The sequence below is a fragment of the Tachyglossus aculeatus genome, chromosome X1 (assembly GCF_015852505.1).
Source record: "Tachyglossus aculeatus isolate mTacAcu1 chromosome X1, mTacAcu1.pri, whole genome shotgun sequence".
Classification (NCBI taxonomy): domain Eukaryota; kingdom Metazoa; phylum Chordata; class Mammalia; order Monotremata; family Tachyglossidae; genus Tachyglossus; species Tachyglossus aculeatus.
The window spans coordinates 92,410,823-92,438,619 of NC_052101.1; the positions used below are offsets into that span (position 1 = coordinate 92,410,823).

Genomic DNA, 27,797 nt, shown 5'->3' on the forward strand with positions numbered 1-27,797 from the left:
GGTGCCATATGGGGCTCACCTTTTAAGTAGGAGGGAGAACGGGCACTCCATCCCCATTTTTCAGATTAGGGAACTGAGGCCCAGAGCAGTTAAGTCACTTGCCCAAGGTCACACAGCAGGCAAGAGGCAAGGATGAGGTTAGAACTCTGGTCCTCAGACTCCCAGGCCCACGCTCTGTCCACAAGGCCATGCTGATTCTAGATCTAGAATCTGATTTCATCTAGAATCTTCCCAGATTTGCAAGTTAGGTGATTGGTCTGTAATTACCAGAGTCATCCATTGTCTCCCTCTTTAAAATGGAGGCAACCTTTGTCCTTTTCCAATCTTCAGAGACATTTACTGTCCACAAGATCTCCAAAAGAGTAATGAGTTTTACTGTAAAACACCTGCCAATTCATCAGCATCTTCAATAAGGATTGAGCATCGTTGTGCTGAGCATAATACTGGGTGAAGGACAACTCCATTACTGAAGAAGTGTGAGATGCAATCTCTGGGCTTGAAGAGTTTACAGAACTCCAGGGATACGTGCCACCTGGCCCTGTTGGTTTGACCACATTTCTTTTTTTGAAAATTATCTCAAGATTCTTCTTGGGAAGCAGAATGACCTAGTGGAGAGTGCCCAGGCCTGGGAGTCAGAGGAGCTGTGTTCTCACCCTGGCTCCGCCATGTGTCTGATGTGTGCCTTGGGCAAGTCACTTCACTTCTCTGGGCCTCAGTTCCCTCATCTGTAAAATGGGAATTCAATACCTGTTCTCCCTCCTACTTGGGCTGCGAACCCCATGTGGGCCAGGGATGGTGTTTGACCTGATTATTTTGTATCTACCCCAGAACTTAGTATGGTGCTTGACACATAGTAGGCACTTAACAAATACCACAATTATTATTTTATCACTATTTTCCAACCTGATGCCAATTGTGGGACTGACTCTGACCCAATTCCAGTTGGTTAATCATAAAGACGAAAGGAAAAACACTCATCTACTTGGGTATCTTGAGGGAACGTGTCTACCAACTCAGTTATATTGTTCTCTCCCAAGTGCTCAATACAGTGCTCTGCACACAGTAAGTGCTCAGTAAATACTATTGAATGACTGGCTCTCAGTGTGGAGAGTCACACTTTCACAGATCCTCCTCCTCTTTGGCCCAGTAAAACGGAATTATTTTGGAGCGGCTATATTTTGGGTGTCATGCTAAACCCCATCTCCTACTTGGCTTTCAGTTTTCTATTTTGCTCTCTTTTCAAGGCCACCCCTTCACTAGTTCTTTCCTATTGGTAAAAATCAAATCAAGGAAAGCATTTACCTAAGTAGATTATATTTTGCACCAGGAAATTCATTCATGCATTCATTCATTCAATTGTATTTATTGAGCGCTTACTGTGTGCAGAGCACTGTACTAAGCGCTTGGGAAGTACAAGTTGGCAACATATAGAGACGGTCCCCACCCAACAGCTGGCTCACAGTTTAGAAGGGGGAGACAGGCAACAAAACATATTAACAAAATAAAATAAATAGAATAAATATGTACAAATAAAATAAATAAAGTAATAAATACGTACAAACATATATACATATATACAGGTGCTGTGGAGATGGGAAGGAGGTAAGGTGGGGGGATGGGGAGGGGGAGGAGGGGGCTCAGTCTGGGAAGGCCTTCTGGAGGAGGTGAGCTCTCAGTAGGGCTTTGAAGGGATCGGAAATTGCCCTCACTGTAATCTAAAGATGCGTTTGTTGATCTGTGGTCTGCAAATTGTCATCCAGGAGATTTCTGGGTCAAGTGCCATGTCACCCCAGACTCATCCCGAAAGCTGGGAACTGTGACTGTGACTAAGACCTTGGCCACTTTCTCATCCTGATTTGAACGATGAGGGTGCTTCTGGTTCAGAGAGGGAAACGACTGTAGAGGTGGGACCTGCTGTTGCCTGTATTCTCACACCAGCTCCTTGACAGAAGCTAGGGATGTGACTGTAAGGGAATGGCACCAACTCCATGAAACCCTTCCCCAAGCAAGGCACCCTGCAGGCTAACCACCTGCCCTACAGTCCACTCTCATAAGCTGCTCCCTTCCAATCCATCTTCTGCCTTTCATTCACATCCTACCCACAAAACGGTGACTCGTATTAATATACATTAGAATAAAAGACCTCAGGCAAAACCATTTCTGGGTCTTTCGAGCCCTGGACTCTAACTCTGACAGTGACAAACGGATGTTGGGAGAAACTGTGTGTTATTTGCTCTTCTGGACATCCATCCTCATTTCCCATTTCGTCTTAACCCAGACCCTGCCTATTGGTCTTCTTTTTCTTCAGGTCTTGGAACACAGATGGTTATCCTTGATAACCATCAGTTCCCCATTTTTCCCTGCTCAACTGTCCTGGGTGACCAATACTCTTCTAGCCATGAGTGCAGTTCCACCACTTTGTACCTGTAGTTGGGAGCTAAGACTTAAATAGTCTATTCATCATATATACTGAGTGCTATCTCTGTGCAGAGCATTGTACTAAGCACTTAGGAGAGTACAATAGAGTCAGTAAACACGATTCCTAGGCAGATACAGGGTAAGTCTGATACAACCCCAGGAAGGGGGAGCAGGGAGCACCCCTGAAGTGGGGACTAAGTGCCAAGACCACTACAACTCCAGCAGGGATTGAATAGAGCCACATTACCTGCTGGGTTAAGACAGAGATGGGTAAAAAGTGAGAAAGGGCCAAAGGGCAAAGAAAGAGGGAGAAAGAGAAGAGAGGGAAAGGGGAGAGGGGGATGGGAGTGAAAATAGAAAATGAAGACTACCAGCCCTGGACTAGACTCTGTAACAACCACTCAATACCTCTCCAGTCTTCCCAGTCCCCTATACACACACACACACACACACACACACACACACACACACACACAAAACAAAACAAGAAAAATCCCTTCTCTTTGGGAGTGACTCTTCCTATCTTCTTGGCAAAAATATCATGGGATGGAATCCAAAGCCTTAAAATAGATTACTTTTATTCTTTCCCACTTTGTTGGGCACAGTTTCATTGTTAACTCCCAAGGAGAGTTTGGCCTGAGTGTGTTGGGGTTTGAATCTCTTCAGGGGAGATTTCCTGAGAAGGGATGGTGGGGTGGGAGGTGTTCTGAAATGGTTGGTGAAAAACAGTGATTACTGAGTCTTTGTTTTTTCCCTCTTTTCTGGGATGTAGTGTTGTTGTGGGGGGATATTTATATCATCATAATCGGTTGCTATGGTGATGATCATATTGTCACAAGCAGAGAACTAGGGCCCTCCTGGTGCAGAGAGGGAAAGGACTGCAGAGGTGTGACCTGCTGTTGTCTATGTTCTCACACCAGCTCCTTGGCAAGAATCTAGGAATGCGAATACAGGGAACAGCACCAAGTCCATGAAACCTTTTCCCAGGCAAAGCACCCTGCAGTCTATCCACCTGCACTGCAGTCCACTCTCATAAGCTCCTCCCTTCCAATCCATCTTCTGCCATTTGTTCACAACCTACCTACAAAATGGTGACCTATATCCCTATACCAAAGAATGTAAGATTGCAAGCAAAAGCATTCTTGTGTCTTTTCAGCCCAGGATTCTATCTTGGACAGTGACAAAGGAATACTGGGAGAAACTGTGATGGTTGTCCTCCTGGATATCCATACTCATGGCTAGGAATGGACTTTTGGCCAGAGATGGCTGGGGATCACTAACCATTTCTCTTCTCTGGTCCCACTACTAACACATTATGAACCTCTTCTGCATGAATTGATCCAAACTCCTCTTGAACATACTGATATTTTTTAACCTGCACAACTTCCTGGGGTAATGAATTCCATGTTTATCACCTACTATGTGGAGTTTTTTCTTTAGTCTGTTCTGAACCTACCAGCTTCAAACTTTACTGGATGCTTCATCATCCTGGTGGTATGGGATTTGGTGCACAACAATTCTTTGTTCAACCTTTCCACATGCTGTATGATTCTGTAAACTCCTTATAGTTGTCATGAGGAAGACACCGCTGACATTTTCCCTTAGTGGTGAGTGCATGGGTGACTGAATGGGCACCTTTAGTTAGGCCTGTACCCCTATATGCACACAAAAAGACTGTCCCTTATTGTGCTGTCATGTATGATGCTTGCAGTGCCTGGTGCTGCTGTGCTGTTTTCTCTTTTGCCTCCTTGCCTTTTGATTCTTATGATGTGTCTGCTTCCTCTCTAGACTCATTGTGGGCCAGGAATGTGTCTGTTATATTCATTCATTCAATCATATTTACTGAGCACTTACAGAGGACAGAGCACTGTACTAACAGTAGAGAAGCAGCGTGGCTCAGTGGAAAGATCACGGGCTTTGGAGTCAGAGGTCATGGGTTCAAATCCCTACCCCACCAATTGCCAGCTGTGTGACTTTGGGCAAGTCACTTAACTTCTCTGTGCCTCAGTTACCTCATCTGTAAAATGGGGATTAAGACTGTGAGCCCCTCCGTGGGACAACCTGATCACCTTGTAACCTCCCCAGCACTTAGAACAGTGCTTTGCACATAGTACATGCTTAATAAATGCTATCATTATTATTATTACAATACAATAATGAACAGACAATTCTCTGCCCACATCGATCTTAGTCTCTCCAAGTGCTTAGTACAGTTCCCTGCACAAAATAAGCCCTCAATAAATACAATTGATTGGTGATTCCTTCTTGTTGGCAGTAAGCCATGCTGGTCTATTCTCAGCAACTGAGTCCCAGTTTTCAGCACCGTCTGAGGGATGCATTGTCCGAGGCCTTGTTTTATTGTGCCCTTAAAACATTTCCACTGTCCTCCTTGTTTTAGGTTTCTCAATTTCAACTCTCCAAATGGCTGATGGGGCATCCTGCCATTATTCATTCTCCTCCTGTGGCCCACCCAATGTAACCGTGTCGAGGTGAGCATAGCTTCATTCCAAAGCTGCATTGTTTGTGATCGCCATGCCAGTTGATGTGGGGGATAGTCTATAAATGATACCAATGGAACTTCTGAAGAAGTCAAAAGTGACATTTGTGAGGGGTCCAGGTCTCCCAGCAGTAGAGAAGGCCAGCCATCATTTCAGTTCTGACAACTTTTAGTTCTGTTTGGAACTTGATATGCTGCCGTAACACTGTTTGACAGTCTCCCAAAGGATGTGCTGGCCTTCTTGATTTGGTTTTCTACTTCCTTGTCTATTGTTGGGTAGTGAGTGTGCTGTCTGGGTAACAATTCTGCGATAATGTTTAGCTCTGTTTTGGCTATATAAATTTTTGGTTGTGTGTATGAGTTCCCTGGTAGGCTATCTTGGATTTCTTTAGAAACCATTTAGTACAGTGCTCTGCATGCAGGAAGCACTCAATAAATACCACTGATTGATTATTAGCCTGCAACCTTCTGACTTGGTGAAGATTACTGTAATCATTTACAAGCTTTGCTTGAGTGTCTCTAGGCACAATCATCTGCATAAATCAAAGAATCAATCACTAGTATTTACAGAGCATTTGGAAGAGTACAATGGCATTTGAAGACATGATCCCTGTCTTCAACATTTATCTGTTCTTCAGTGACTGTCTTTAGGACTTTGCTTGCTGTCTCTTCAATCTGCATATTCAATCTGTCACCAAATCCTGTCAGCTGTCTTAACATCAATCAATGCTATTTATTGAGCACTTACTGTGTGCAGAGCACTGTACTAAGCACTTGGGAAACTACAATATAACAGAGTTGGTAGACACAGTCCCTGCCCACAATTGAGCTTATGGTCTAGAGGAAAATCCATTCCCTCCTCTCTATCCAAACTGCTACCAAGCCCTTGTCATATCTTACTTCAACTCCTGCATCAGCCTCCTCACTAACCTCCCTGCCTCCGGCCTTTTCCCCTTTACAGTCCATATTGTACTCTGATGCCCAGATCATTTCTCTCAAATAATTGTTTTGGATATGTCTCCCCACTCCTGAAAAACTTCCAATGGTAGCCCATCCATCTCCGCATCAAACTCCTCACTGTCAACTTTAAAGCACTTGATCACCTCTCTCCCTCTTAGCTACCCTCACTAATCTCCTTCTACAACCCAATGCACACACTTCACTCCTCTAACACCAATTACTCACTGTGCCTCGATATCATCTCTGTCACCCTTGACCCCTTGCTCATGTTCTCCTTTCTGTCTGGAAGTCACTCCCCCTTCTTATCTGACAGACCTCCATTCTACCCATCTTTCAAGCCCTACTAAAATGATATCTCCTTCTGGAAAACTTTCCTGACTTAGTCTTCATTTCCCCACCCTATCCACTCTCCTCTCTGCATCACCTATGCACTTGAGTCTCTATCCACTAAGCACTTCGATACTCGCTCCACCCCCACAGCACTTATGTACATATCCTCATACGTTGCTGCTTCCCTTACCTGTAATTGATTTTATTTATTCCAATTTGCTTGTATCCACTTCAGCGCTTAATACAGTGCCTGGCACATAGTAAGCACTGAACAAATACCATAATTATTATTATTTTAATGTATGTCTTCCCAACTAGACTGTAACCCTCTTGACAAAACGGACCATTTCTATCAACTTTGTTGTACCCTCCCAAGCACTTAGTACAGTTTCCTGCAGGCAGTAAGCATTCAATAAGTGCCACAGATTAATGGATTGATATCGAGTTGCAAGAGTTTCTTAGAGGTGTGGAAGTGCACTTCAACACCTGCATCTTGGTCTCTTGTTACATCTAAAAGCCTGATTGTGTAGAATCAATTGAACGGGGCAGGGCCCACTACATATCCTTGTTTTAATCCTTTGCAATCATGAAGTGGTCTTAAAACCGAGGTGGACGTTTCAGGGCAAGGAAATCTGCTAAATGATTTCCAGAGCCCAGATCCACTGTTAGTATCAAATGCTTTTGCGAGGCAAGTGAAGACTGTGTAGAGGTCTTGGGACTGTTCCTAGCAATTCTCCCCTACCTGATGAGAAGCAGTATGGCCTAGTGGAAAGAGCACAGGTCTGGGAGTCAGAGGAACTGGGTTCCAATCCTGGCTCTTTCACTTGTCTACTGTGTAACCTTGGGCAAGTCACTTAAGTTCTCTGTGCTTCCATTTCCTCATCTGTAGAACAGGGATTAAACTCTACTCCCTCCTATCTAGACTGTGAACCCCATATGGGTCAGGGACTGCATCCAACCTGATACCCTTGTATCTACCCCAGCGCTTAGAATAGAGCATGGCACACAGTGTGTGCTTAACAAATACCATAACCATCATCATCTGATGTGCAACGAAGATTACGTCTACGGTGCCGTGCTGGGGTCTGAAGCCACATTGTGACTCCATGATGTTTAACAATGATATTCTTAAGTAGCCAGTCCAGGAGGTTTCTGGCTAGGATCTTGCTGGCAATAGAAATTAATGAGTTGCCTTGATAATTGCCACAATTTGATCAGATAGAAATTTCAACCATGTTCCCTCTCAGCCTTCCTATTTCCAGACTGAAGAGTCCTAATCTGTTCAGCCTGAATTTATAAGGATGCTACTCCATCCTTCTGACTATTTTGGTTACGCTACATTCCTAGCTTGGGCAGTGGCTAATGAGTGGAAGGCAATCTGCTACAAGCCAAAACTCACCTGTGCTGGGCAGCAGCAGCTTGGGAGAGAGTCGTGGGCAGAGACTCAGGTTTATTGAATGGAAGGAGGCAATGGTAAACCACTTCCTATTTTTACCAAGGAAACTCTATGGATACACTACCAGAACAATTGCAGATGGAGGTGATGGGTGTTTTGGGAGAGCTGTGTCCTTGATGTCGCTATGGGTTGGCGACGACTCAACAGCATAAGACAAGATGAGACTATGGGCCACATTTCCTCTCCTGTTTGAACATTCACTTTGGAGTTGGTCTGGCCTCCAAGCACTGGTCACACACATTACTTAGCTGTATGTCTCAAGGCAGATTTCTGCTGGCCTCTGTTTTGTTATATATACCAGTCAATCAATCAATCAATGGTATTTATTGAGGCACTTATTGCATGCAGAGCACTATACTAAGCACTTGGGAGAGTAAAATACAACAAAATATTTAGACATGCTCCCTGACCACAGTGAGTTTAGTCTTGAGTTAGAAGAAGCTGAAAGATGTTGTTCTTGATGTTTGTCCGATTTTCCTGCAAGTAGGTTTTTTTCACACTAGCCTTGTTGATGATGATGATGATAAGTACACTAGGTGTTAAGGGCTTACTATGTGCCAAACACTGAACTAAGTGCTGGGTAGATATAAGATAATGGGGACAGATCCCCTTCATTCCACGGAAACTGCGCTCTCAAAGGTCACCAATGACCTCCTGCTTGCCAAATCCAACGGCTCATACTCTGTCCTAATCCTCCTCGACCTCTCAGCTGCCTTTGACACTGTGGACCACCCCCTTCTCCTCAACACGTTATCTGACCTTGGCTTCACTGACTCCGTCCTCTCCTGGTTCTCCTCTTATCTCTCCGGTCGTTCTTTCTCAGTCTCTTTTGCAGGCTCCTCCTCCCCCTCCCATCCTCTTACTGTGGGGGTTCCCCAAGGTTCAGTGCTTGGTCCCCTTCTGTTCTCAATCTACACTCACTCCCTTGGTGACCTCATTCGCTCCCACGGCTTCAACTATCATCTCTACGCTGATGACCCCAGATCTACATCTCTGCCCCTGCTCTCTCCCCCTCCCTCCAGGCTCGCATCTCCTCCTGCCTTCAGGACATCTCCATCTGGATGTCCGCCCGCCACCTAAAGCTCAACATGTCGAAGACTGAGCTCCTTGTCTTCCCTCCCAAACCTTGTCCTCTCCCTAACTTTCCCATCTCTGTTGACGGCACTACCATCCTTCCCGTCTCACAAGCCCGCAACCTCGGTGTCATCCTCGACTCCGCTCTCTCATTCACCCCTCACATCCAAGCCGTCACCAAAACCTGCCGGTCTCAGCTCCGCAACATTGCCAAGATCCGCCCTTTCCTCTCCATCCAAACTGCTACCCTGCTCATTCAAGCTCTCATCCTATCCCGTCTGGACTACTGCACTAGCCTTCTCTCTGATCTCCCATCCTCGTGTCTCTCTCCACTTCAATCCATACTTCATGCTGCTGCCCGGATTATCTTTGTCCAGAAACGCTCTGGACATATTACTCCCCTCCTCAAAAACCTCCAATGGCTACCGATCAATCTGCGCATCAAGCAGAAACTCCTCACCCTGGGCTTCAAGGCTCTCCATCACCTCGCCCCCTCCTACCTCACCTCCCTTCTCTCCTTCTACTGCCCAGCCCGCACCCTCCGCTCCTCCACCACTAATCTCCTCACTGTACCTCGCTCTCGCCTGTCCCGCCATCGACCCCCGGCCCACGTCATCCCCCGGGCCTGGAATGCCCTCCCTCTGCCCATCCGCCAAGCTAGCTCTCTTCCTCCCTTCAAGGCCCTGCTGAGAGCTCACCTCCTCCAGGAGGCCTTCCCAGACTGAGCCCCTTCTTTCCTCTCCCCTCGTCCCCCTCTCCATCCCCCCGTCTTACCTCCTTCCCTTCCCCACAGCACCTGTATATATGTATATATGGTTGTACATATTTATTACTCTATTTATTTATTTATTTATTTATTTTACTTGTACATTTCTATCCTACTTATTTTATTTTGTTGGTATGTTTGGTTCTGTTCTCTGTCTCCCCCTTTTAGACTGTGAGCCCACTGTTGGGTAGGGACTGTCTCTATGTGATGCCAATTTGTACTTCCCAAGCGCTTAGTACAGTGCTCTGCACATAGTAAGCGCTCAATAAATACGATTGATTGATTGATTGATTGATTGATAAAGTCTCTGACGTGTGTGGGGCTGTCACCCGTCGTCCGGGGATGGGTTCATTCAGTAATGAGTGAGGTGAGAGAGAGAGAGAGGCCCGGGATGGAAAGCCTGAGTTTTATATAAAATTTATTCCGCTAGCCGAATTGAATTATTTAGTTGTTTAGGTGCAATGGATTGAACTTCCCTTTCGGGAGGAATGTAATCAATTAGAAATATTTGAGCTTCCCTAATAGGAGGAACACAATCATACATTAATCACGCATGGGTGAAGCGGCTAGCTCTCACCCATGTGCATTTCCCACTCGGGAAGAATCCACTTACTTTCCCACATGGGAGGAATTCATTCCATTACCCGTGCATGTGGTGGGTGGCTAGCTCTCACCATGTGCTCTCCCTACATGGGAGGAATCCACTCATGATCCCCATCTGCAGCAGGGCATCTGGGTCCCACCCACGAGACACCCACCTGTCCCGCGGCCCTTACCTCAGTGTGTTAGTTCTGCTTGCAGAGTGGGCATCTGGCCTTCTGGGTAGAGAAAGACACGTGGGCCACTGCCGCTGCTGCTGCTGCAGCTCCTCCTGCTGCTGCGTGTCTCAGTGTTCTGGCCCCGGAGGTCAGAGGTGACAGGTATTTATCACCTGTGCCCCTAGGCCATTCCAGCTTCTGGCCTCAGTCTATCCAATCTCTGCCCACCCCCCTCCTCCATACCTAATTTGATTGGCACAGGGGTGAGGGACACCTTCTGTATTCCTGGCTTGGGCTGTCAATCCAGCAGATTTGGTTGTGGGGGCAGTATCCCACCCTCACTTCCAAGTTCCGCCTGCTGGCTCAGGTGGTCACGAGATAGCTTTTGACCCTGAGATGGTCAGTACCCCAGGGTCACCTTGGGACAGGGGCTCACATTCTAAGTGTGAAGGAGAATAGGAATTTTATCTCCATTTTGCAGGTAAGAAAACTGAGGCCCAGAGAAGTTAAGTGAGTTGCCCAAATCACATAGCAGGCAAGTGGTGGAGCTGGGATTCAGACTCAGGTCAGCCCTTTGCCACTTCATTCATTCATTAAGAGTATTTATTGAGCGTCTATTTCGTGCAGAACACTTGTAATAACAATAATTGTGGTATTTGTCAATCATTTACTGTGTGCTCAGTGCTGGGGTAGTTACAAAATATTCAGGTTGGGCACAGTCCCTGTTCCAACTGGGGAATTAAACAGAGTCCCTGGCCCCTAGGAGGCTCGCAATCCCAAAATAGGGAAGATCAATCAATCAATCATATTTAATCAATCAATCAATCAATCATATTTATTGAGTGCTTACTGTGTGCAGAGCACTGTACTAAGTGCTTGGGAAGTACAAGTTGGCAACATATAGAGACAGTCCCTACCCAACAGTGGGCTCACAGTCTAGAAGATGATTAAAGATGACAGCACACAAGGAGTGACAGAAATGATGAAAACAGCAGAATAACATAAAAAGACAAAGACAACAAGAAAAAAAAAGAGCTAATGCAAGTTCTGCTAGGGAGTTCCTCATCAAGCTCCTTATGAGGCACAACTTTCCTAACCTTACAAATGTTCCTTTAAAGCACTGCCTTGATCCTGCCTAGCCAGGATTGGTGCCCCTGGGTGGTCGTGGGGAGCGAGACATTCCATCGGGGAAGGAGCAGTCATTCCCACCAAGGGAGGTGTAGTGGGGGTTGGAGGGAAGCATGCCTGGGTTTGGATAGTACCAGACCAAATCAGGGCCTTTAGGGCAACGTGTGGCAAGGGCAGTGGCATGACTCCTGGCCCACTCAAGGTGGCTGTTGCTCCTACACAGAATCCCTGCCACCCCCTCTCTGGTATTATACATTCATGGTGGCCATATTTACTTCATATTTCTCCCTCCCCACATTTCCTGAAATGCCATAATTTTGATCTGTATTGATTTTTTTTTGGTTGTTTAGACAACCTGGCTTGGGCAGGGGGCAGAGGACTAGGTGCCCCAGGCTGGACGGGGAGGACAAGGAGCTACAGGGGCAGGCAATCTGGAGGAAAGACCTGGGTTGGGCAGGGTGAAGTGGGAGGGTGTTGAAGAGCAAGAGCCTGGCTTGGGCTTCAGCCTTGGGAGCCGCTCATGGAGCGGGACACAATGGAGGCCCATCTGGAGGCCCCCAGAGTCTGATTCCTGAGTGTCTGCAGCTGCCACCCTGCGCCGGGGGCCAGGGAACGTTCCTGAGGGGAGCCGGCAGCCAAGGTGACTCAGCCCTGCAGCCCAGGAACCTGTAACTGCCCACCTCCCTGGAGTGAAGCTTGGGCCCGGGCTGAGGAGGATACAGAGCAATGTGGCTGGGAGAAGAACATGACATGGCACGGAATACACTGCTAATGTGTGGTTCCCAGAGTCGAGATGGTGGCGGGGAAGTTGGGGAAGGGTCTGTAGGATACAGAGCCTCCAAGAGTGGGTGTATTCAATGACACTGAGGGGGAACAGGGAGGCTTGAAAACTGGCCCCCCACCATGGATGTTTTCTGGGCGTGTAGTGGCTGCTGAGCCAGGAACTGGGTTGCACTGGGTTGTGGGGAGAGGGCACCGACCCAGCTCCCTGTCTCCACAGATAAGGCACCTTCACCATCCCCTCAGGGTCTAGAGTCTGCTCAGGTGCTGCCCAGGACAGAGCAAGTGGCCTGGGTTTACTATCAGGAGCCCCAGAGACTGCTTCTTGCTAGCCACGTGGATAGATCCATGTGATGACATTGCATGTCATGTCATACTAATGTCACCGGGTCACAGGGAGGGTGGCAGGGCTGCTTGCAGCAGGGTGGCCCAATGTTTGAAGCCAGCCCTTAGGGGAGGTTTCTCACCACACCCACAGTCTTCAAAACTGCTCCTTAGATGGTGTCTCTTAGAAGAGCCCATTTGCTATTCATGTTGCTACTTGTAGCTGGCTTGTACCAACTGAAGTGCAGGATGTTGTCATCAAGCACTTTGTGTGTTTTTTAATTTTCCCAGAGCCTGATATTTGGTTTTCTTGATGGTTTAGATTCTGCTTTCGATATATTGGTTATACTCTTAGACTTGTTATCAACTCTTTATAAGGCCAGTTAAAAAAAAATACTGTTCTTGGTTTACTCACTGTTATTATTATCCAGTAGCATCCTTACATTCCAAGATGTGATGGTTATTTTCTGTCTATTCTTCGGTTTTCTATTTGTTATTGTGCTTAAAAAATTAAGTTCGCCAAGCATGACCCTCTGGTGAACCAGTTTTGAGTTTGGTGAAACAGGCAATGCTTAGAGCACTATTTCTCACCCCTTCCTTGTTTGGAATGAATGGCACATCTGTCCTTAAGTAGGGTGGGTAGATACCTCACTGTCACAGAGTGACACCGCTGCTTCTTCAGAAATAAAACAACCAATATTCTGAGCTACTACTTATACCGAAGTTTGCTTAGGCAAAGTAAAGGGGGTTTTCATCAGCAAGACATGCACTTGAGGGCTTTTTTTTCCTTCCCAGTAGTAGTGATGGTTTGCTCCCAATCATCCCCACTCCTTGGCCAAAGGTGGGTAAGCACAACACACCCTAACACCAGTAGTCCTGCTCTCTGGTTGCCCCGCTCACAACCCAGTTGGTAAGCAACAGTGAAGAAAAGTGAGAGGGGGAACAGAGCTACCCTTTCCCATCCAGTCCCATCAAGACCACCACCTTCATCTGGGAGCAGAATGGAAGGCAGTGGCAGAGGGGAAGAAAGGGAATCACTACCAAGTGGTGGAGGGGAACACTGTGAGTCCCTTGTGAGACTGGGACTGTCTCTGAATTTCTCCTTTGTATATTTCCCGGTATTTAGCACAGTGCTCAGGTGCTAGAAGGCATTGGTGAGCCTGTGGCCTATCCAGTGCCAGACCCAAATTACTATTTAAAGTGGAAGTATCCCTGTCTTGCCAATAAATATTATCAAAGGAACTCCCAGCATTTCACATTACCAGAGTGCGATGTGACAGCAAATAATGGATTACTCCGATGCTGGATTACTCCGATGCCTTGGGCCATAGTGGGGATAAATCTTTTTTCATATTCATGCACAGTCCAAGAGAATAGATGTAAGCAGTTAATACTTTTCTATAGACAAAACAATGCAGTTTATCAAATCTAAATATGTGGGAGAAAAGTCTCAAAAGTTCCAGGAAAGGTTTGGTTCTCCATCTGAAGAGCAAATGGGCTAATAAATGAAGGGGAAATGAGAAGGTCTAGATCCAGAGAAATGGAGAAGACAGGCAGGAAGAAGTTTAAAGAATCTTAAAATCCTGAATCTGGAAGGTCATCTGGCCCAGTAAGCTCCTCAAAAGTGGGGTCTGTGTCTTCTACATCTGTTGGAGCACTCACTCTCTCGTGGCTCCTTCCTCTCTGCCTTTTTTTTAATAGTATTTGTTAGGCACTTAGTATGTGTCAAACACTGTTCTAAGCTCTGGGGAAGATAGAAATCAATCAGGTCTGTCCCACATGGGACTCACAGTCTAAGTAGGAGGAAAAACAATTGAGGAAACTGTTGCACAGAGAATTTAAATGACTTGCCCAAGCTCAGCCAGCAGACAAGTGGCAGAGCCGGGACTAGAACCCAGATCCTCTGATTCCCAGGCCTGTGCTCTTTTCACTAGGCCATGCTGCTTCCCCCGCTCAAGTTTCCACTCAACTCACAAAATTAATTTCAGGATCCCACTGCACACTTTAGTTATTGTCCCTTTTCTCTGCTCCTGTTCCTGTTCGGGGTCCTCAAACAGGATGGTTATACCTTTTGCTTCCACTTCCTCCCCTACAACTCACTTCTTCAGCCAGTACATCTAGTTTTGCTGGCTCTTCTTCTGCCTCCAACCCCCTCACTGTGGGGTCCCCTCAAGACTCAGTTCTGGGTTCCCTTCTTTTCTCCAACTCCTTTGGGGAGCTCACCCACTCTTGTGGCTTCACGAGTGCTATTTCTATGTGGATGATTACCAAATCTACCTCTCCAGCCCTGACCTCTTTCCTTCTCCGCAATCTCGCATTTCCTGCTGCCTCCAGGATAACTCTCCTGGGATTTCCTGCCTTCCCTTCAAGATTAATATGTCCAAAACTGAACTCCTCATCTTCCCTCCCAAAGTCTCTCCTCTCCACATCTTCTCCATCACTGTTGATACCAGCACCACCCTTCTTGTGTCCAAAGCCTGCAATCTTAGTAGTATACTTAGACACCTCACTTTCTTTTAACTCACACTCAATCCATCCATGTTACTTACTGAGCACCTACTGAGTGGTAATCGCACTGTCCTGTAAAGGAACGGAGGAAATAAAGAGCTGCCTAACCTCATTTGAGAATGTAGGGGAGGCTACGGCAGTTAGCGGATGAACTATCATATCAGTCAATCTGGTCCCTTCCCTCATGTTCTCTCCCTCCTTCCCCTGCCTCCTCAAACATCCCTGTATTTCCCTCCCAACCAAAACACCACCTGGCACCTCACCCTTGTCCCTTGTATCCCTATTCACCATTCTCCCACCATCCTCCCCTCCATTCTGAATTACCATTTTACTGTAGACCGTGGAATCCCTGCTCTATCATGGGAAAACTCCCCTTTCATCCTAGATCTGATCCTGACCCAATCACCGCTTCTCTTCACCAACGCTGAAATGCGTCTCTTGCCTGCTCCCCTGTCTGCTCTCTAACTCCATTCCCTTCACCTGGGTGTCTGACCCTATCCCCTCTCACCTCCTAAAAGCATTTGCTCCCACTCTCCTTTCCTCCCTTACTGCTATCTCCAACCTCTCAGACAGTGACGGCTCCAATACTCTTGACTTCAAGCACACTCACGTATTTCCTTACTGAAAAATCCCTCTCTTGAGCGTATGACCCCCTCCAACCCATCTTGCTACTCTCCTCTCCCCCAAAATCTTCAACAGTTACCCCTTCTTCTCAGTGTCAAGCAGAATCTCCTGACCACCTACCTGCTTTAAGATCCATCAGCTCCCTTACTCTGTCAGCTCTTTCCAATTAATATTATTTATTGATCATTTACTTTGTGTGTTCTCTTCTCCCACTGCACCCCAGTTTACCTGCTTCATTTCTCTCTAGCTAACCTATTCGCTGTGCCTTGTTCTTGACTCTCCTACCTCTAGCCCCTTGCCTACATGTTCCTGTCTGCTGCTCCTGCTCCTGGGAAGAGTTGAGCAGAAAGCACCTGAATAGCAGCTCGTTTCAGTCCAAGCGCCTTTATTCCCACTCCTTCCCAGGAAATCCCAGCACTAGTCCATGGGTCCAGGTGCTGAGCATGTGTTGCCTACAAAACTGGCCTTTAATCACTTTTGTTCATTCCCATAATTCCTCCAGACTGTAATGCTGGCACACGTTCTCTGTGGCCATCAATCTGTTCCCTCAGCAAGCCAGTGGTGGTCATCATCATTGAAGCAGTGTGGCTCAGTGGAAAGAGTGGGCTTTGGAGTCAGAGGTTCAAATCCTGGCTCTGCCACTTGTCAGCTGTGTGACTTTGGGCAAGTCACTTCATTTCTCTGGGCCTCAGTTCCCTCATCTGTAAAATGGGGATTAAGACTGTGAGCCCCCCGTGGGGCAACCGGATCACCTTGTAACCTCCCCAGCACTTAGAACAGTGCTTTACACATAGTAAGCGCTTAATAAATGCCATCATTATTATTATCAGCATCCATCCCTCCTGGTTCCACCTCAGCACTCAGGCCCTTACAGCTACTTGTAACAATTTTGAATGTATTGATTGCCATACTGTACTATTTAAGCACGTCTTTCTTCACCTATCCCCCTTCCCATTTTCCTTTTCTCCTAACTGTAAATTATTTTTTTTCTGTCTCCCAGGCTATGTTGAAAACTCCTTGAGGGCAAACTTCAAATCTTGCATCGCTATTTACTCTCCAAACGCTTAGTTCAATGAGCACCTAATAAGTATCACTGATGGATTGATTCTGGTGCACCCCCTCTCTCCATGAAGTGGAAAAACTAAACTGTCACAGCTAATTGGTCTTCTGATTCCCTCAAGATCTCCCAGGATAGAGACTCAAAGGTCCTCTCTTGATAGTCTATTCCAATGCACTATCACAACGACGGTCAAGATGTCTTTCCTTGTGGCCAAGTGAAATCTGTCTTTTTGTTCAGGCCTTAGTAAACATGGAGGACAGCTTGTCAGCATCCTACCCATCCTGCCCTCCAAAACTCAAAGACAGCTACTGTTAATGTTACAGAGGCTAGGCATTGAGGTTGAGGGGTACTCTGGCTGATGTTGGGGTAGCCAAACTACATCCTGGCTCTGCCACTTGTCTTCTGTGTGACCTTGGGCAAGTCACTTCACTTCTCTGTGCCTCAGTTATCTCATCTGTAAAATGAGGGTTGAGACTGTGAATCCCCACATGGGACAGGGACTGTGTCCAACTCGATTTGCTTGTATCCACCCCAGCACTTAGTACAGTGCTTGATACATAGCGCTTAACAAATAAAATTATTATTATTATTATTATTATTACTATTACTGGAAGGATCAGGAGAATGGAGAAGGCAGTTCCTGGCAGGAACACAAAAGGCAGGGAATAGGAATAGTAAATAGAACACAAAAGGAGGATGGGATCATGGCAGTTACCAACCCCTTGGAGAATGGACAATGGGACTACAACAAAGAATAGATCATCCCATCACCACCAGGAAAGCTATTGAGATTGGCATGGCTTTTGAAGCCTTGCTAGAGACTCAGTTTGCCTTAAGGCAAATTGTATGAATTCTGTCAGAAAGTATTTAAGCACTTACTATGTGCCAGGCACTGTACTAAGCGCTATGGTAGATACAAAATAATTGGGTTGTCCCACATAGAGGCCACACTCTTAATCCCTATTTTACAGATAAAATCACCAAGGCCCCGAGATGTTAAGTGACTTGTCCAAGGTCACACAGCAGTCAAGTGGTGGAGCCGGGATTAGAATCCCGGGCCTCTGACTTCCAGTCCTGTACTCTTTCCACTAGGTTATGCAGCTTCTAGTTCCCAGAGCTTTTTGGGGGAGAAATCTCCAAATTGTCCACAGTTTTTACAGTTGTTACTCAACCCCATTCCATGACCATCCCAATCCAATAGAGTTCCTCATATGTTTAAAAATGTGTCCTTTGGAAAGCTGTACACATAGTTAATCCCGGAAAATGTAAAATCTATTCGTTCCTGAAACAGCTTTTACAGCATCTGCCATGGAGAGCTCTGATCTACGATGGGCATAGTCCCATTTGAAATGTACAGCCCCTGGAGGTCTGTGGAGGAAAGATACTGTGTAAATCTCTTATACTATATCAATCTATCATCAAATAGTATTTATTAAGTACCCCCAGAGCCTGAATCCTGTGCTAGGTGCTGTAATAAAATTGAAATAAATAAGCGAAAGCCCTCTCATTTCACCAAGGAGGAAAACTGAGCAATGGTAAAGGGGAATCTAAGAGAGAGAGGTGGGAAGATTGAGAAAAAAAGTGGCTGGGAGAAGCGAGAAACGTGTGAGAAAATAAGAGGGTTGAAACTGAGGTAAAACCCTTCTAATGGTTGTTGTGGTATTTATCAAGGGTTTATTATGTGCCAGGCACTGGACTAAGCACAAAATGAATAGTTCCGATGCAGTCCCTGACCCAAGGGCCTCACAATCTAAGTTGGGGGAGTGAGATACATAGAACAATGAGTGAATTACAGACAACGATAAATTGCCAATGAAACCATCCAAAACCACAATATTAAAATGAATAGCTATAACAGTACTCTGAGGGGCCGGTCCTTAGGCTCCTCACCCCTTCAGGCAATGGTTCTTGATTATAAATCACTGTAGCCTCCCAGTGTTCTAACAGTTCCGAGGGCAGCATTGACAGGGTTTCTGGTCTAGCATCAGGAGGCCCGGGGGACTCTGAAATCTTGAGATGCCCAATTTCTTAGGGGTGACAGGCCTCATAAGTCTCAATTTCTGCCCACCTTTTCCCACCTACTTGGTCAATCATTGGTAATTTTTAAGCACGTCCTTTGTGCAGAATGATGTACTGAATGCTTGGGAGAGTACAATACAATAGAATTGGTAAACACAATCCCTGCCCTCAAGGAGCTCACAGACTAGTGGGGAAGACTGACAGTAGAAAAAAATTACAGGTAAGGGAAACAGCAGAGTATAAAGATAACTAAATAAGTGCAGTTGGGTTGGAGTGAGTATCAAAGTGTTTATTAATCATCATAATAATGATGGTATTTGTTAAGTGATTACTATGTGTCAGGCACTGTACTAAGCACTGGGGTGTATACAAGCAAATCAGGTTGGACAGAGTCCAAGTTCCATGTGGGGCTCACAGTCTCAATCCCCATTTTACAAATGAGGTAACTGAGGCATTGAGAAGTGAAGTGACTTGCCCAAGGTCATACAGCCGACATGTGATGAAGTCGGAATTAGAACCCGTGACTCTCTGACTCCGGGATACAGACTCAAGTGCATAGGTGAGGCAGAGGGGAGGGAGAATAGTGAGGGGAATTGAGGGGTTAATCAGAGAAGGCCTCTTGGGGGATGTGTGAGACTTCTCTGTCAAACCATCCCCCTCAGCCATCTCAGCACCCTTATCGGTTTGTTTGTTATTGATTTATTCACCCTCCTATGCTTATTACTTATACCTACTTTCACATTATAATTTATTGTTATAGCAATTTGCATCAGGCTGCATCAGGCAATTTGCAACAGAATGGGGATCAAGCATTTTTTTACTTCTTCTCTGTAGCCCCCAGGGGTCTTAATAGAGTTCTCTGAATGTGGGAAGAGTTCAGTTGGTGCTATTGCTGAGGATGATGTAGAAATGGGAGGCAGCAATGCAGTCCTGCTGGGAGGACAGGGGATTATCACTATTATTATTATGAAAGCTACTGAAGTACTTGCCTCTATTTGCTTGCTTTGTCTCTCCTGCTGTCAGGCCTCCCTTGGAGGGGTTGGGCCTCTGCCTGGGTGTCCCTTGTGAGCCCCTTGAGGGACAGGGTCTGTGACTAATTCCCACCTGCATTCCCAGCACTTAGTGTAGTGCTCTATGCACAGTAAGCATTTAATAAATACAATTACTACTCCCACCTATGTCGTCAGACAGAACCAAGACAGAGCTAGCACATCGGGAAGCCAGTAGATAATTCCAGCAAGACACAGGGTGAAGACACGTCCTGCTGCACTCTGGGGTGCCAGTGCCTCAGTGAATGGCCAATCACAGGTAATTGGCTTCCTTAGTGCCAAGCCAACAATAGCACATTTAACAATATGAGTACACTACAGTAGATTACCTAAATAAAACAGTGCAATCTCACAGAAAGAAACAATTTCTGTGTACTGCTCTACCTTCTTAAAAACTCTGCACTGCCTATCGCCTAAAACTGGCACTTGTCTGCCATTTTGATGTGGTCTTCCAGAGAGAAAGTAGGACCACTGACCAACCCACCTTTTCCTGGTTCAAGGCAGAAGATGGAGCCACAGTGATGGTTAAGCCGCAGGTTGGTGGGGATCAGCTCAGCTTCTTTTCTTTTTGAAAAATTGCTCTTCTGCTCCCTTGTTTGAAGCCTGGCACAAAATTCATTGTTTTCACTGTTGGAACTGTGGGTTTAGACTTTGGACTTTACCTTGGGATAGCAAAACTGAACTGGCTTTTTTCACACCCAATCAACTTTGTCTCTCTTATCTCACTTCACAGTAGTGATGAATCCTACTGGGAAGGTTCTATTTTAATTTAAAAAACCAGGTCTACAGATTGAGTTATTTGTGCATGTTATGGAAAAACAGGCTGCGTTCTGACTTTTTGACAAACGCCATGTACTGATCCTAGACCCACAACTACATGCCTTACTATACTTACTGTACAATTCAGAGTTGATTCATGGGGCAAAATTACATCATTGTCGTCATCATCATCATCCATTGTGTTTTTTGAGTTCCTCTTGGGTTCAGGCACTGTGCACTCAGAGTCAATCAATCAATTGTATTTATTGAGCACTTACTGTGCACAGAGCACTGTATTAAATACTTGGGAGAGTACAATATAATGGAGTTGATGATGATGAAGGTGATGGTATTTAAGAGCTTACTATGTGCCAGGCACTGTACTAAGCACTGGGGTTACAAGCTAATCAGGTCAGAGTCCATGTCCCACATGGGTCTCCCAATCTTAATCCCCATTTTACAGATGAGGCAACTGAGGCCCAGAGAAGTGAAGACTGTGAGCCCATTGTTGGGTAGGGACCATCTCTATATATTGCCAACTTGTACTCCCCAAGCACTTAGTACAGTGCTCTGCACACAGTAAGCGCTCGATAAATACGATTGAATGAATGAATAAAGTAACTTGCCCAAGGTCACACAGTAGACAAGTGACAGAGCTGGGATTTGAACCCATGACCTTCTGACTCCCAGGCCCGGGCTCTATCCATTATACCAGGCAATAGACATTTTCCCTACCCACAATGAGTTGAGAGTGAAGTTTGCTTGAGAGTGTGAGCTACGGTGGGGTAGCAGGAGAAGAGACCTTCCCTGACTATTCCTCGACCACTCTCCTAAAATGTCACCTCAACCTCCCCCCTGACCACCAGAAGACATTCCCTGATTAACCCTTGCTTCAGCATGGTCTAGTGAATAGAGCACAGACCTGGGTGTCTGAAGGACCTGAGTTCCAATCCCAGTTCTGCCACTTGTCTTCTTCGGTGAGTGACTTAAATTTTCTGCGCCTCAGTTCCCTCATCTGTAAAACGGGGATTAAGACTGTGAGTACACGTGGGACATGGATTGTGTCCAAACTGATTAGCTTGTATCTACCCCAGTGCTTAGTATAGTGCATGGCACATAGTAAGCGCTTAACAAATACCATTAAAAAAAAAAACTGTTGGGAAGAGAATTTCCAAGCAGCGGAAAGATGTGAGCAATGGGTAGGATGTAGGAGAGTTGAGAGTGAGGAATGATTAGGTGTTTTGCTTGGAGAGATTGAAGAACACAGACTGAGGTATAGTTGGAGAAGAGAGTTGATGGGGAAAAAAAACAAGTAACACAAATAAGCAATTAGAGCCTTACAGAATGAAATAGGCACAGAAATAAACAGAACTACACATCTGAGTACTAATTTGCCTGATGGGGGTAGCATGAGCAAGATGGTGGAGGAATTGTCAGGGAAGGTCTCCAGGAAAGGTAATTTTGGAAAAGGGCTTAGAAGGGATGAACATGTTTTAATAGAGTTGGGGGTGGCAGGGACAAGCCAGTTTGGGGGTGGGGGAGTGAGAGCCATGGATCAGAGGCCAGAGAATTGAGAGTGAGAGTGGTTTAGTGGAACAAGCACAGGCCTGGGAATCCACAGATCGGGATTCTAATTTCAACTCTGCCACTTGATTGCTGTGTGACCATGGGTAAGTCACTTAACTTCACTGTGCCTCAGTTTTCTCATCAGTAAAATGGGGATTCAGTCTCTGCTTTTCCTCCTAATTATACTGTGAGCCCCATGTGGGTCAAGGATTGTCAATCAGATTGTTTAATCTGATTATTTTGTATCTACCTCAATGCTTACTTAGTAGCATGGCTCAGTGGAAAGAGCCCGGGTTTTGGAGTCAGAAGTCATTGGTTCAAATCCGCTTATCAGCTGTGTGGCTTTGGGAAAGTCACTTAACTTCTCTGTGCCTCAGTTCCCTCATCTGTAAAAGTGGGGATTAAGACTGTGAGCCCCACGTGGGACAACCTGATCACCTTGTATCCCCCCAGCGCCTAGCACTTTTGCTTTGCACATAGTAAGCGCTTAACAAATACCATCATTATTACTATTATTAATACAGTGTTTGGCACATATTAAGCACTTAACAAATACCACAATTATCACTAGCAAAGAACAGTTAGAATGTTTGCGTGGGAGGAGTGAAAAGCATGAGCTAGGGTCGCAGTGGGTGAAGAACAGATAGGGGAAACGAATCAAGCCATATAAGATTGTGCTTCAGGACAAACTCCATAAAATGAAAAGTCCTTTCTTTAATTTAAAAAGAGGGAGGAAAGGAGGGAGAGAGAGAAACTTTCACCTTCTAATTGTTATATCCAGTGACAAGTCAACGAGGTCTCTGTTCAATACCATTTTACCCCTCAGATTGTCTGTAATCAAAGGTTGCCTTCCTTAATCCTGCTCACCAGCCTCCTCCATTGATCCAGAATCAGGATGGAGAGGCTAAAACTGAATCCTGGCAAAGAGAATACAATTAACACCCAAGTGGTTTCATTTCATGGGTGTCTTTCAACAGCTCACACCTTGCTGGGGAGTTATTTCCTTGCCTTTCTCTCTCCTCTTTTGTTTTCTCATGTTCAAGCAATCCCTTCTGTCCAGAGTCGAAGAATTGAAATCTTTTGCAGAAATTTCAGAAGGACCTGGTCAAGTCACTTCTCTGTGCCTCAGTTACTCATCTGTAAAATGGGGATTAATACTGTAAACCCCACGTGGGACATGGACTGCTTCCAACCTGATTAGCTTGTACATAGTCTGGTACATAGTGCTTAACAAATACCATTAGAAAAACCCCACAAAACTAGGTACATGAGTTTTAGGGCTTAAATCATAGGGTAATAATTATGGTATTTCACTCTTTTTATGTGCCACGCACTGTACTAAGCACTGGGGTACATAGAAGTTAATCAAGTTAGACAGTTCCTGTCCTCAGTGGGGCTCACAGTCTAAGGGGAAGGAGAACAGATATTTAATCCCCATTTTACAGCTGAGGAAACTGAGGAACAGACAAGTGAAGTGACTTGCCCAGGTCACACAGCGGGCAAGTGGCAGAGCCGGGATTAGAAAACAGGTCCTCTGATTCCCTGGCTCATGCTCTTTCCACGAGGCAACACTGCTTCCCTAGGGAGGTGAGCTATGTACATGAGTGCTGACGAAGAATTCTTCCTTCCTTTCCCTAAGCTCCACCTATCCCGACACAGGTTGTGGTGCCTGCCCAGTTGGCTGGTTTAATCCTCTATGGAGATGGGGCTAGAGTATTTCTCCCAGGACTTGGCACAGTGCTTGGCACATAGTATGTGTTTAATGAATACAATTATTATTATGTTTGTTATTAATAAAGCAAGGACTCTGGTGGTTCTGATCCAGGTCAGGATTGACCTCTGCCTGGGAGAGTTGGGTATTCAGGTTCCCAAAAGGACAGATTGATTCAGCTATAGACTTGCAAACACTTTTGGTGGCTTGTGAGATTTGCATACCCCCACCCCCAACCTTCATCTGTAGCTTCATCCTTATCGTTCACCCCACCCAGGGGGTGAAGGCAGGAATGAGAAAACCAGAGAAGCCACAGAGAGGCAGCCGCATATAGAGAATGCAGAGAAGGAAGAAACAAAGGGACTGAGAGAGTGGGGACAGAGAAAGGGAGGATCAAAGAAGCAGAGAAAGAAAGAGACAAAAGAGGATGGGGACAAGAAGGGGATGGGACAAAGAGAGGAATGGTGGACAGGAGAGGCACAGACCCATGCATAAACATTCATACTCAAGCACAACCAGATACATGCAGTCACTCACATACACGCACACACAAAACACATATGCACACAGGCATATGTAGAGATATTCAGGACCCCATCCACAGATGGACAAGTACAGACTCTACTCACCTCCACCTCTCTGGCCACTGCTGCCTGGACCACTGCAACAGGCCAATTGGTATTACCCCCTGGAGTGCAGCAATAGGGCTCCTGCTGCATCTGTCACCTCCAGATTCCTCCTGAAGGTTTGTGGTCTGCCCTGCCAAATCACGGTAGCTATCCCAGAAGCTTCCATTTGACAGCTAGAAAGCAACCATTTTAGCCATGATACTGGCATTGGAAGCAGCCTCTACCTCCACTCCTCCACTTCCCTGTTGTTCCTGCTGCCGCACAGCTGCTACTATAGCTGTAGATCTCCTCTTGTCACTGTGGCCCAGGTTTTTCAGGTGGCAGTATAAAAGGGCAAAATATTCATGACTAACCCCACTTAATGCAAGCCATCTGGTTGCATTACCTCACCACCACCCCTCCTACCGCCCCCTTAGTCCCAGAGAAGCAACTCTCTTGACACTCACAACTTCTCTCAGGCCTTCGTTCATTCATTCATTCATTCAATGGGATTTATTGAGCACTTGCTGTTTGCAGAGCACTGTACTAAGCACTTGGGAAATTGCAGTACAACAATGAACAAATACATTCCCTGTCGACAACGAACTTAAAGTCTAGAGGTGGGGAAACCTGCTCCCTGCCACCATTCTCTCCTTCCGTCATTCCCAGAGCAGATTGATACATTTATACAGACACGTCTCTAGCTGGAAATCTATTGCCAAATGCACTTTATCCCTGCCCCGGCACCTCTTTCCCATTTTCAACATTGCACCTGTCTCTCCGCCAGATATTTCAGCTGAGCCAAGGACAGCGGTGCCCATTCTTAGCGTGGCTTAGTGGCAAGAGCCCGGGTGTGGGAGTCAGAGGTCGTGTTTCTAATCCCGCCTCTGACACTTGTCTGCTGTGTGACCTCGGGCAAGTCACTTCACTTCTCCGTGCCCCAGTTCCTTCATCTGTAAAATGGGGATTAAAAGTGTGAGCCCCACGTGGGACAAGCTGATTACCCTGTATCCACCCCAGCACTTAGAACAGTGCTTGGCACATAGTAAGCGCTTAACAAATACCACTATTATTATTATTATTTTGTCCCCAGGAGTGAACTTGGGTGGAATTTAGAGAGGGTGCGGCTTCCAGGTCCAGCACCCACCCTCTGGCCTCCAGTGAGTACTCCAAGATCTTTCAGTTTTCCCTAAGGCCTAGTGGGGAACAGGAAAGCTAGAGCCCAGTAGGGCACAAAGAATCCCTCCAGGACCCACTCCATATGTCATCACAAGGTGAGAGCCGCCCCCTTCACCTCACCTCCCCCCACCAGTCCACACACCCTCAAACACCCTGGACAATCGCCTTTGGAGTTATTCCACGCTATGGCTGGCTGGGATGTCTTATGTAGATTGGGATGGCCCTGAAGGCCTAGAAGACCCTAAGTGGGGGGACCAACTGTAGGTCCTGTGTGATGTTAGGATCCTCTTGAGTCTTCCAATATTATCTCATTCTAGATATGCACTTTAGCATAATAATAATAATAATAATAATAATAATAATGGCATTTATTAAGCGCTTTCTATGTGCAAAGCACTGTTCTAAAAGCTGGGGAGGTTACAAGGTGATCAGGTTGTCCCACGGGGGCTCACAGTCTTAATCCCCATTTTACAGATGAGGTAACAGGCACAGAGAAGTTAAGTGACTTGCCCAGAGTCACACAGCTGACAATTGGCAGAGCCAGGATTTGAACCCATGATCTCTGACTCCAAAGCCCATGCTCTTTCCACTGCACCACACTGCTTCTCTCTTCTTCTCAGCATAGGCTGAGAATTCTTGAGGCTCAGGAATAGAGGCACAATAGAGATGTTTTGCTGCTTCAAGGCAGCTCCATGGGCACTCAAAGGACCCCAGCTCCACACTACACTCTGAGTGGAATCCCATCTCTGCCCACAAACCCTGTGGTGATCTGACTAGGCCTCTGTGCTGAGGGGTGGGAAGAGTGAAAACCATATCTCCCCAGAGTGATGGAACCCCCACACATTCAGCCCTTAGAACAGTGTTTGGCACATAGTAAGTGCTCAACAAATACCATCATCATCATTCTGTACCATAACCCCTATGTTCCAGCCTATGGTCAAGGCAACTAGAGTGAGGAAAGTCTTAAAGGAGCTGAAAAGCCACTTTAAGGCCATCCTCATTCTAGTTGAGATGACAAACTGATGGCACTTCTGCAGTGGCTCTAGGTCGTGACTCCAGCTCCTGTCCAGATGGGCAAGACTAGAACTAGTGTTCAGAAACCTGGAGTCTGAGATGAGATGGTAATAGTAGTAGTAGTAATAATTCCGATTATTAATCGCTTCCTCTCTACAGAGCACTGTACTAAATGCTGGGAAAGAATACTTGTGTGGGAATTGGACACAGTCTCTGGCTCTCAGGGGGCTCACAATCTAAAATTAAAAGGGTTTTTATGGTATTTGGTAAGCGCTAAGTTCCAGGCACTGTTCTAAGCCCTGGGATAGATACAGATAATCAGGTTGGACACAGTCCATGTCCCAGGTGGGGCTCACAATCTTAATTCCCATTTTACAGATGAGGTAACTGAGGCCCAAAGAAGTTAAGTGACTTGCCCAAGATCACACAGCAGACAAGTGGTGGAGCTAGGGTTAGAACCCAGGTCCTTTTGATCCCCAGGCCCATGCTCTAACCATTAAGCAATGCTCGAGGAGCTTCTCAAAGTTAGGGAGAGGGGACTAGTGACAGCCACATAAGGAGAGTTGAAACAAAGCACTGAAAGACAAAAAGAAAGCTCGGTAGGGTACTGTGGCCAGGGGAGCAGAATTTCAGGTTTCTGCAGCTCAGTGTCCACAGTTACAACTGCGGCCACAGTGACGAATAATAATGATAATTATGGTATTTGTTAGGTTCTTACTATGTGCCAAGCACTGTTCTAAGCACTGGTGTAGGTACAAAGTGATCAGGTTGGACACAGTCCCTGTCCCACATGGGGCTCAGTCCTAATCCCCATTTTACAGATGAGGTAACTGAGGCACAGAGAAGTGAAGTGACTTACCCAAGGTCACACTGCCTCCATAGTCTTCCCAAGAATTTGTGTAGGTGGTGCCAGACTGCAGCTGCTTTCCTCCATCCCAGAGAGGTGGTGGACGGCTAGTGGGGATGGTGGTTCCTTAGTGATGCAGCAGAGACCCGATCTGGATTTCCAGGGAGGCAACGTGGTGGTCAAGAAGAGGAGGGCACTGAGGGCCCTGGATGTCACTGTGGAAAGGTGGTAGACCCAAAGGATACTCTTGGCTGTCTGGTAGAGAGAAAGGCCCAGGGAGCCATCTGTAGCAGCTTAAGTCCTTGTGGCCTGTGGTGGACAGGGCATGCCGGGAACAGGACCCTGGAAACCACAATGAGGGG

General features: G+C 46.2%; 1 protein-coding gene across 1 annotated transcript in view; it reads right to left on the reverse strand.

Moving 5' to 3' along the window:
* The window catches only part of LOC119949882, a 49,543-nt gene extending 22,968 nt beyond the window's left edge, over positions 1 to 26,575 (reverse strand). The window contains exons 1-3 of the mRNA XM_038771721.1: positions 26,486 to 26,575; positions 24,417 to 24,589; positions 20,236 to 20,354 (exon numbers count right to left, since the gene is read on the reverse strand). Coding sequence (XP_038627649.1) covers positions 20,236 to 20,354; positions 24,417 to 24,589; positions 26,486 to 26,575 — 382 coding nt within the window. The remainder of the gene's footprint in view (positions 1 to 20,235; positions 20,355 to 24,416; positions 24,590 to 26,485) is intronic.
* Positions 26,576 to 27,797: the final 1,222 nt, after the last annotated feature.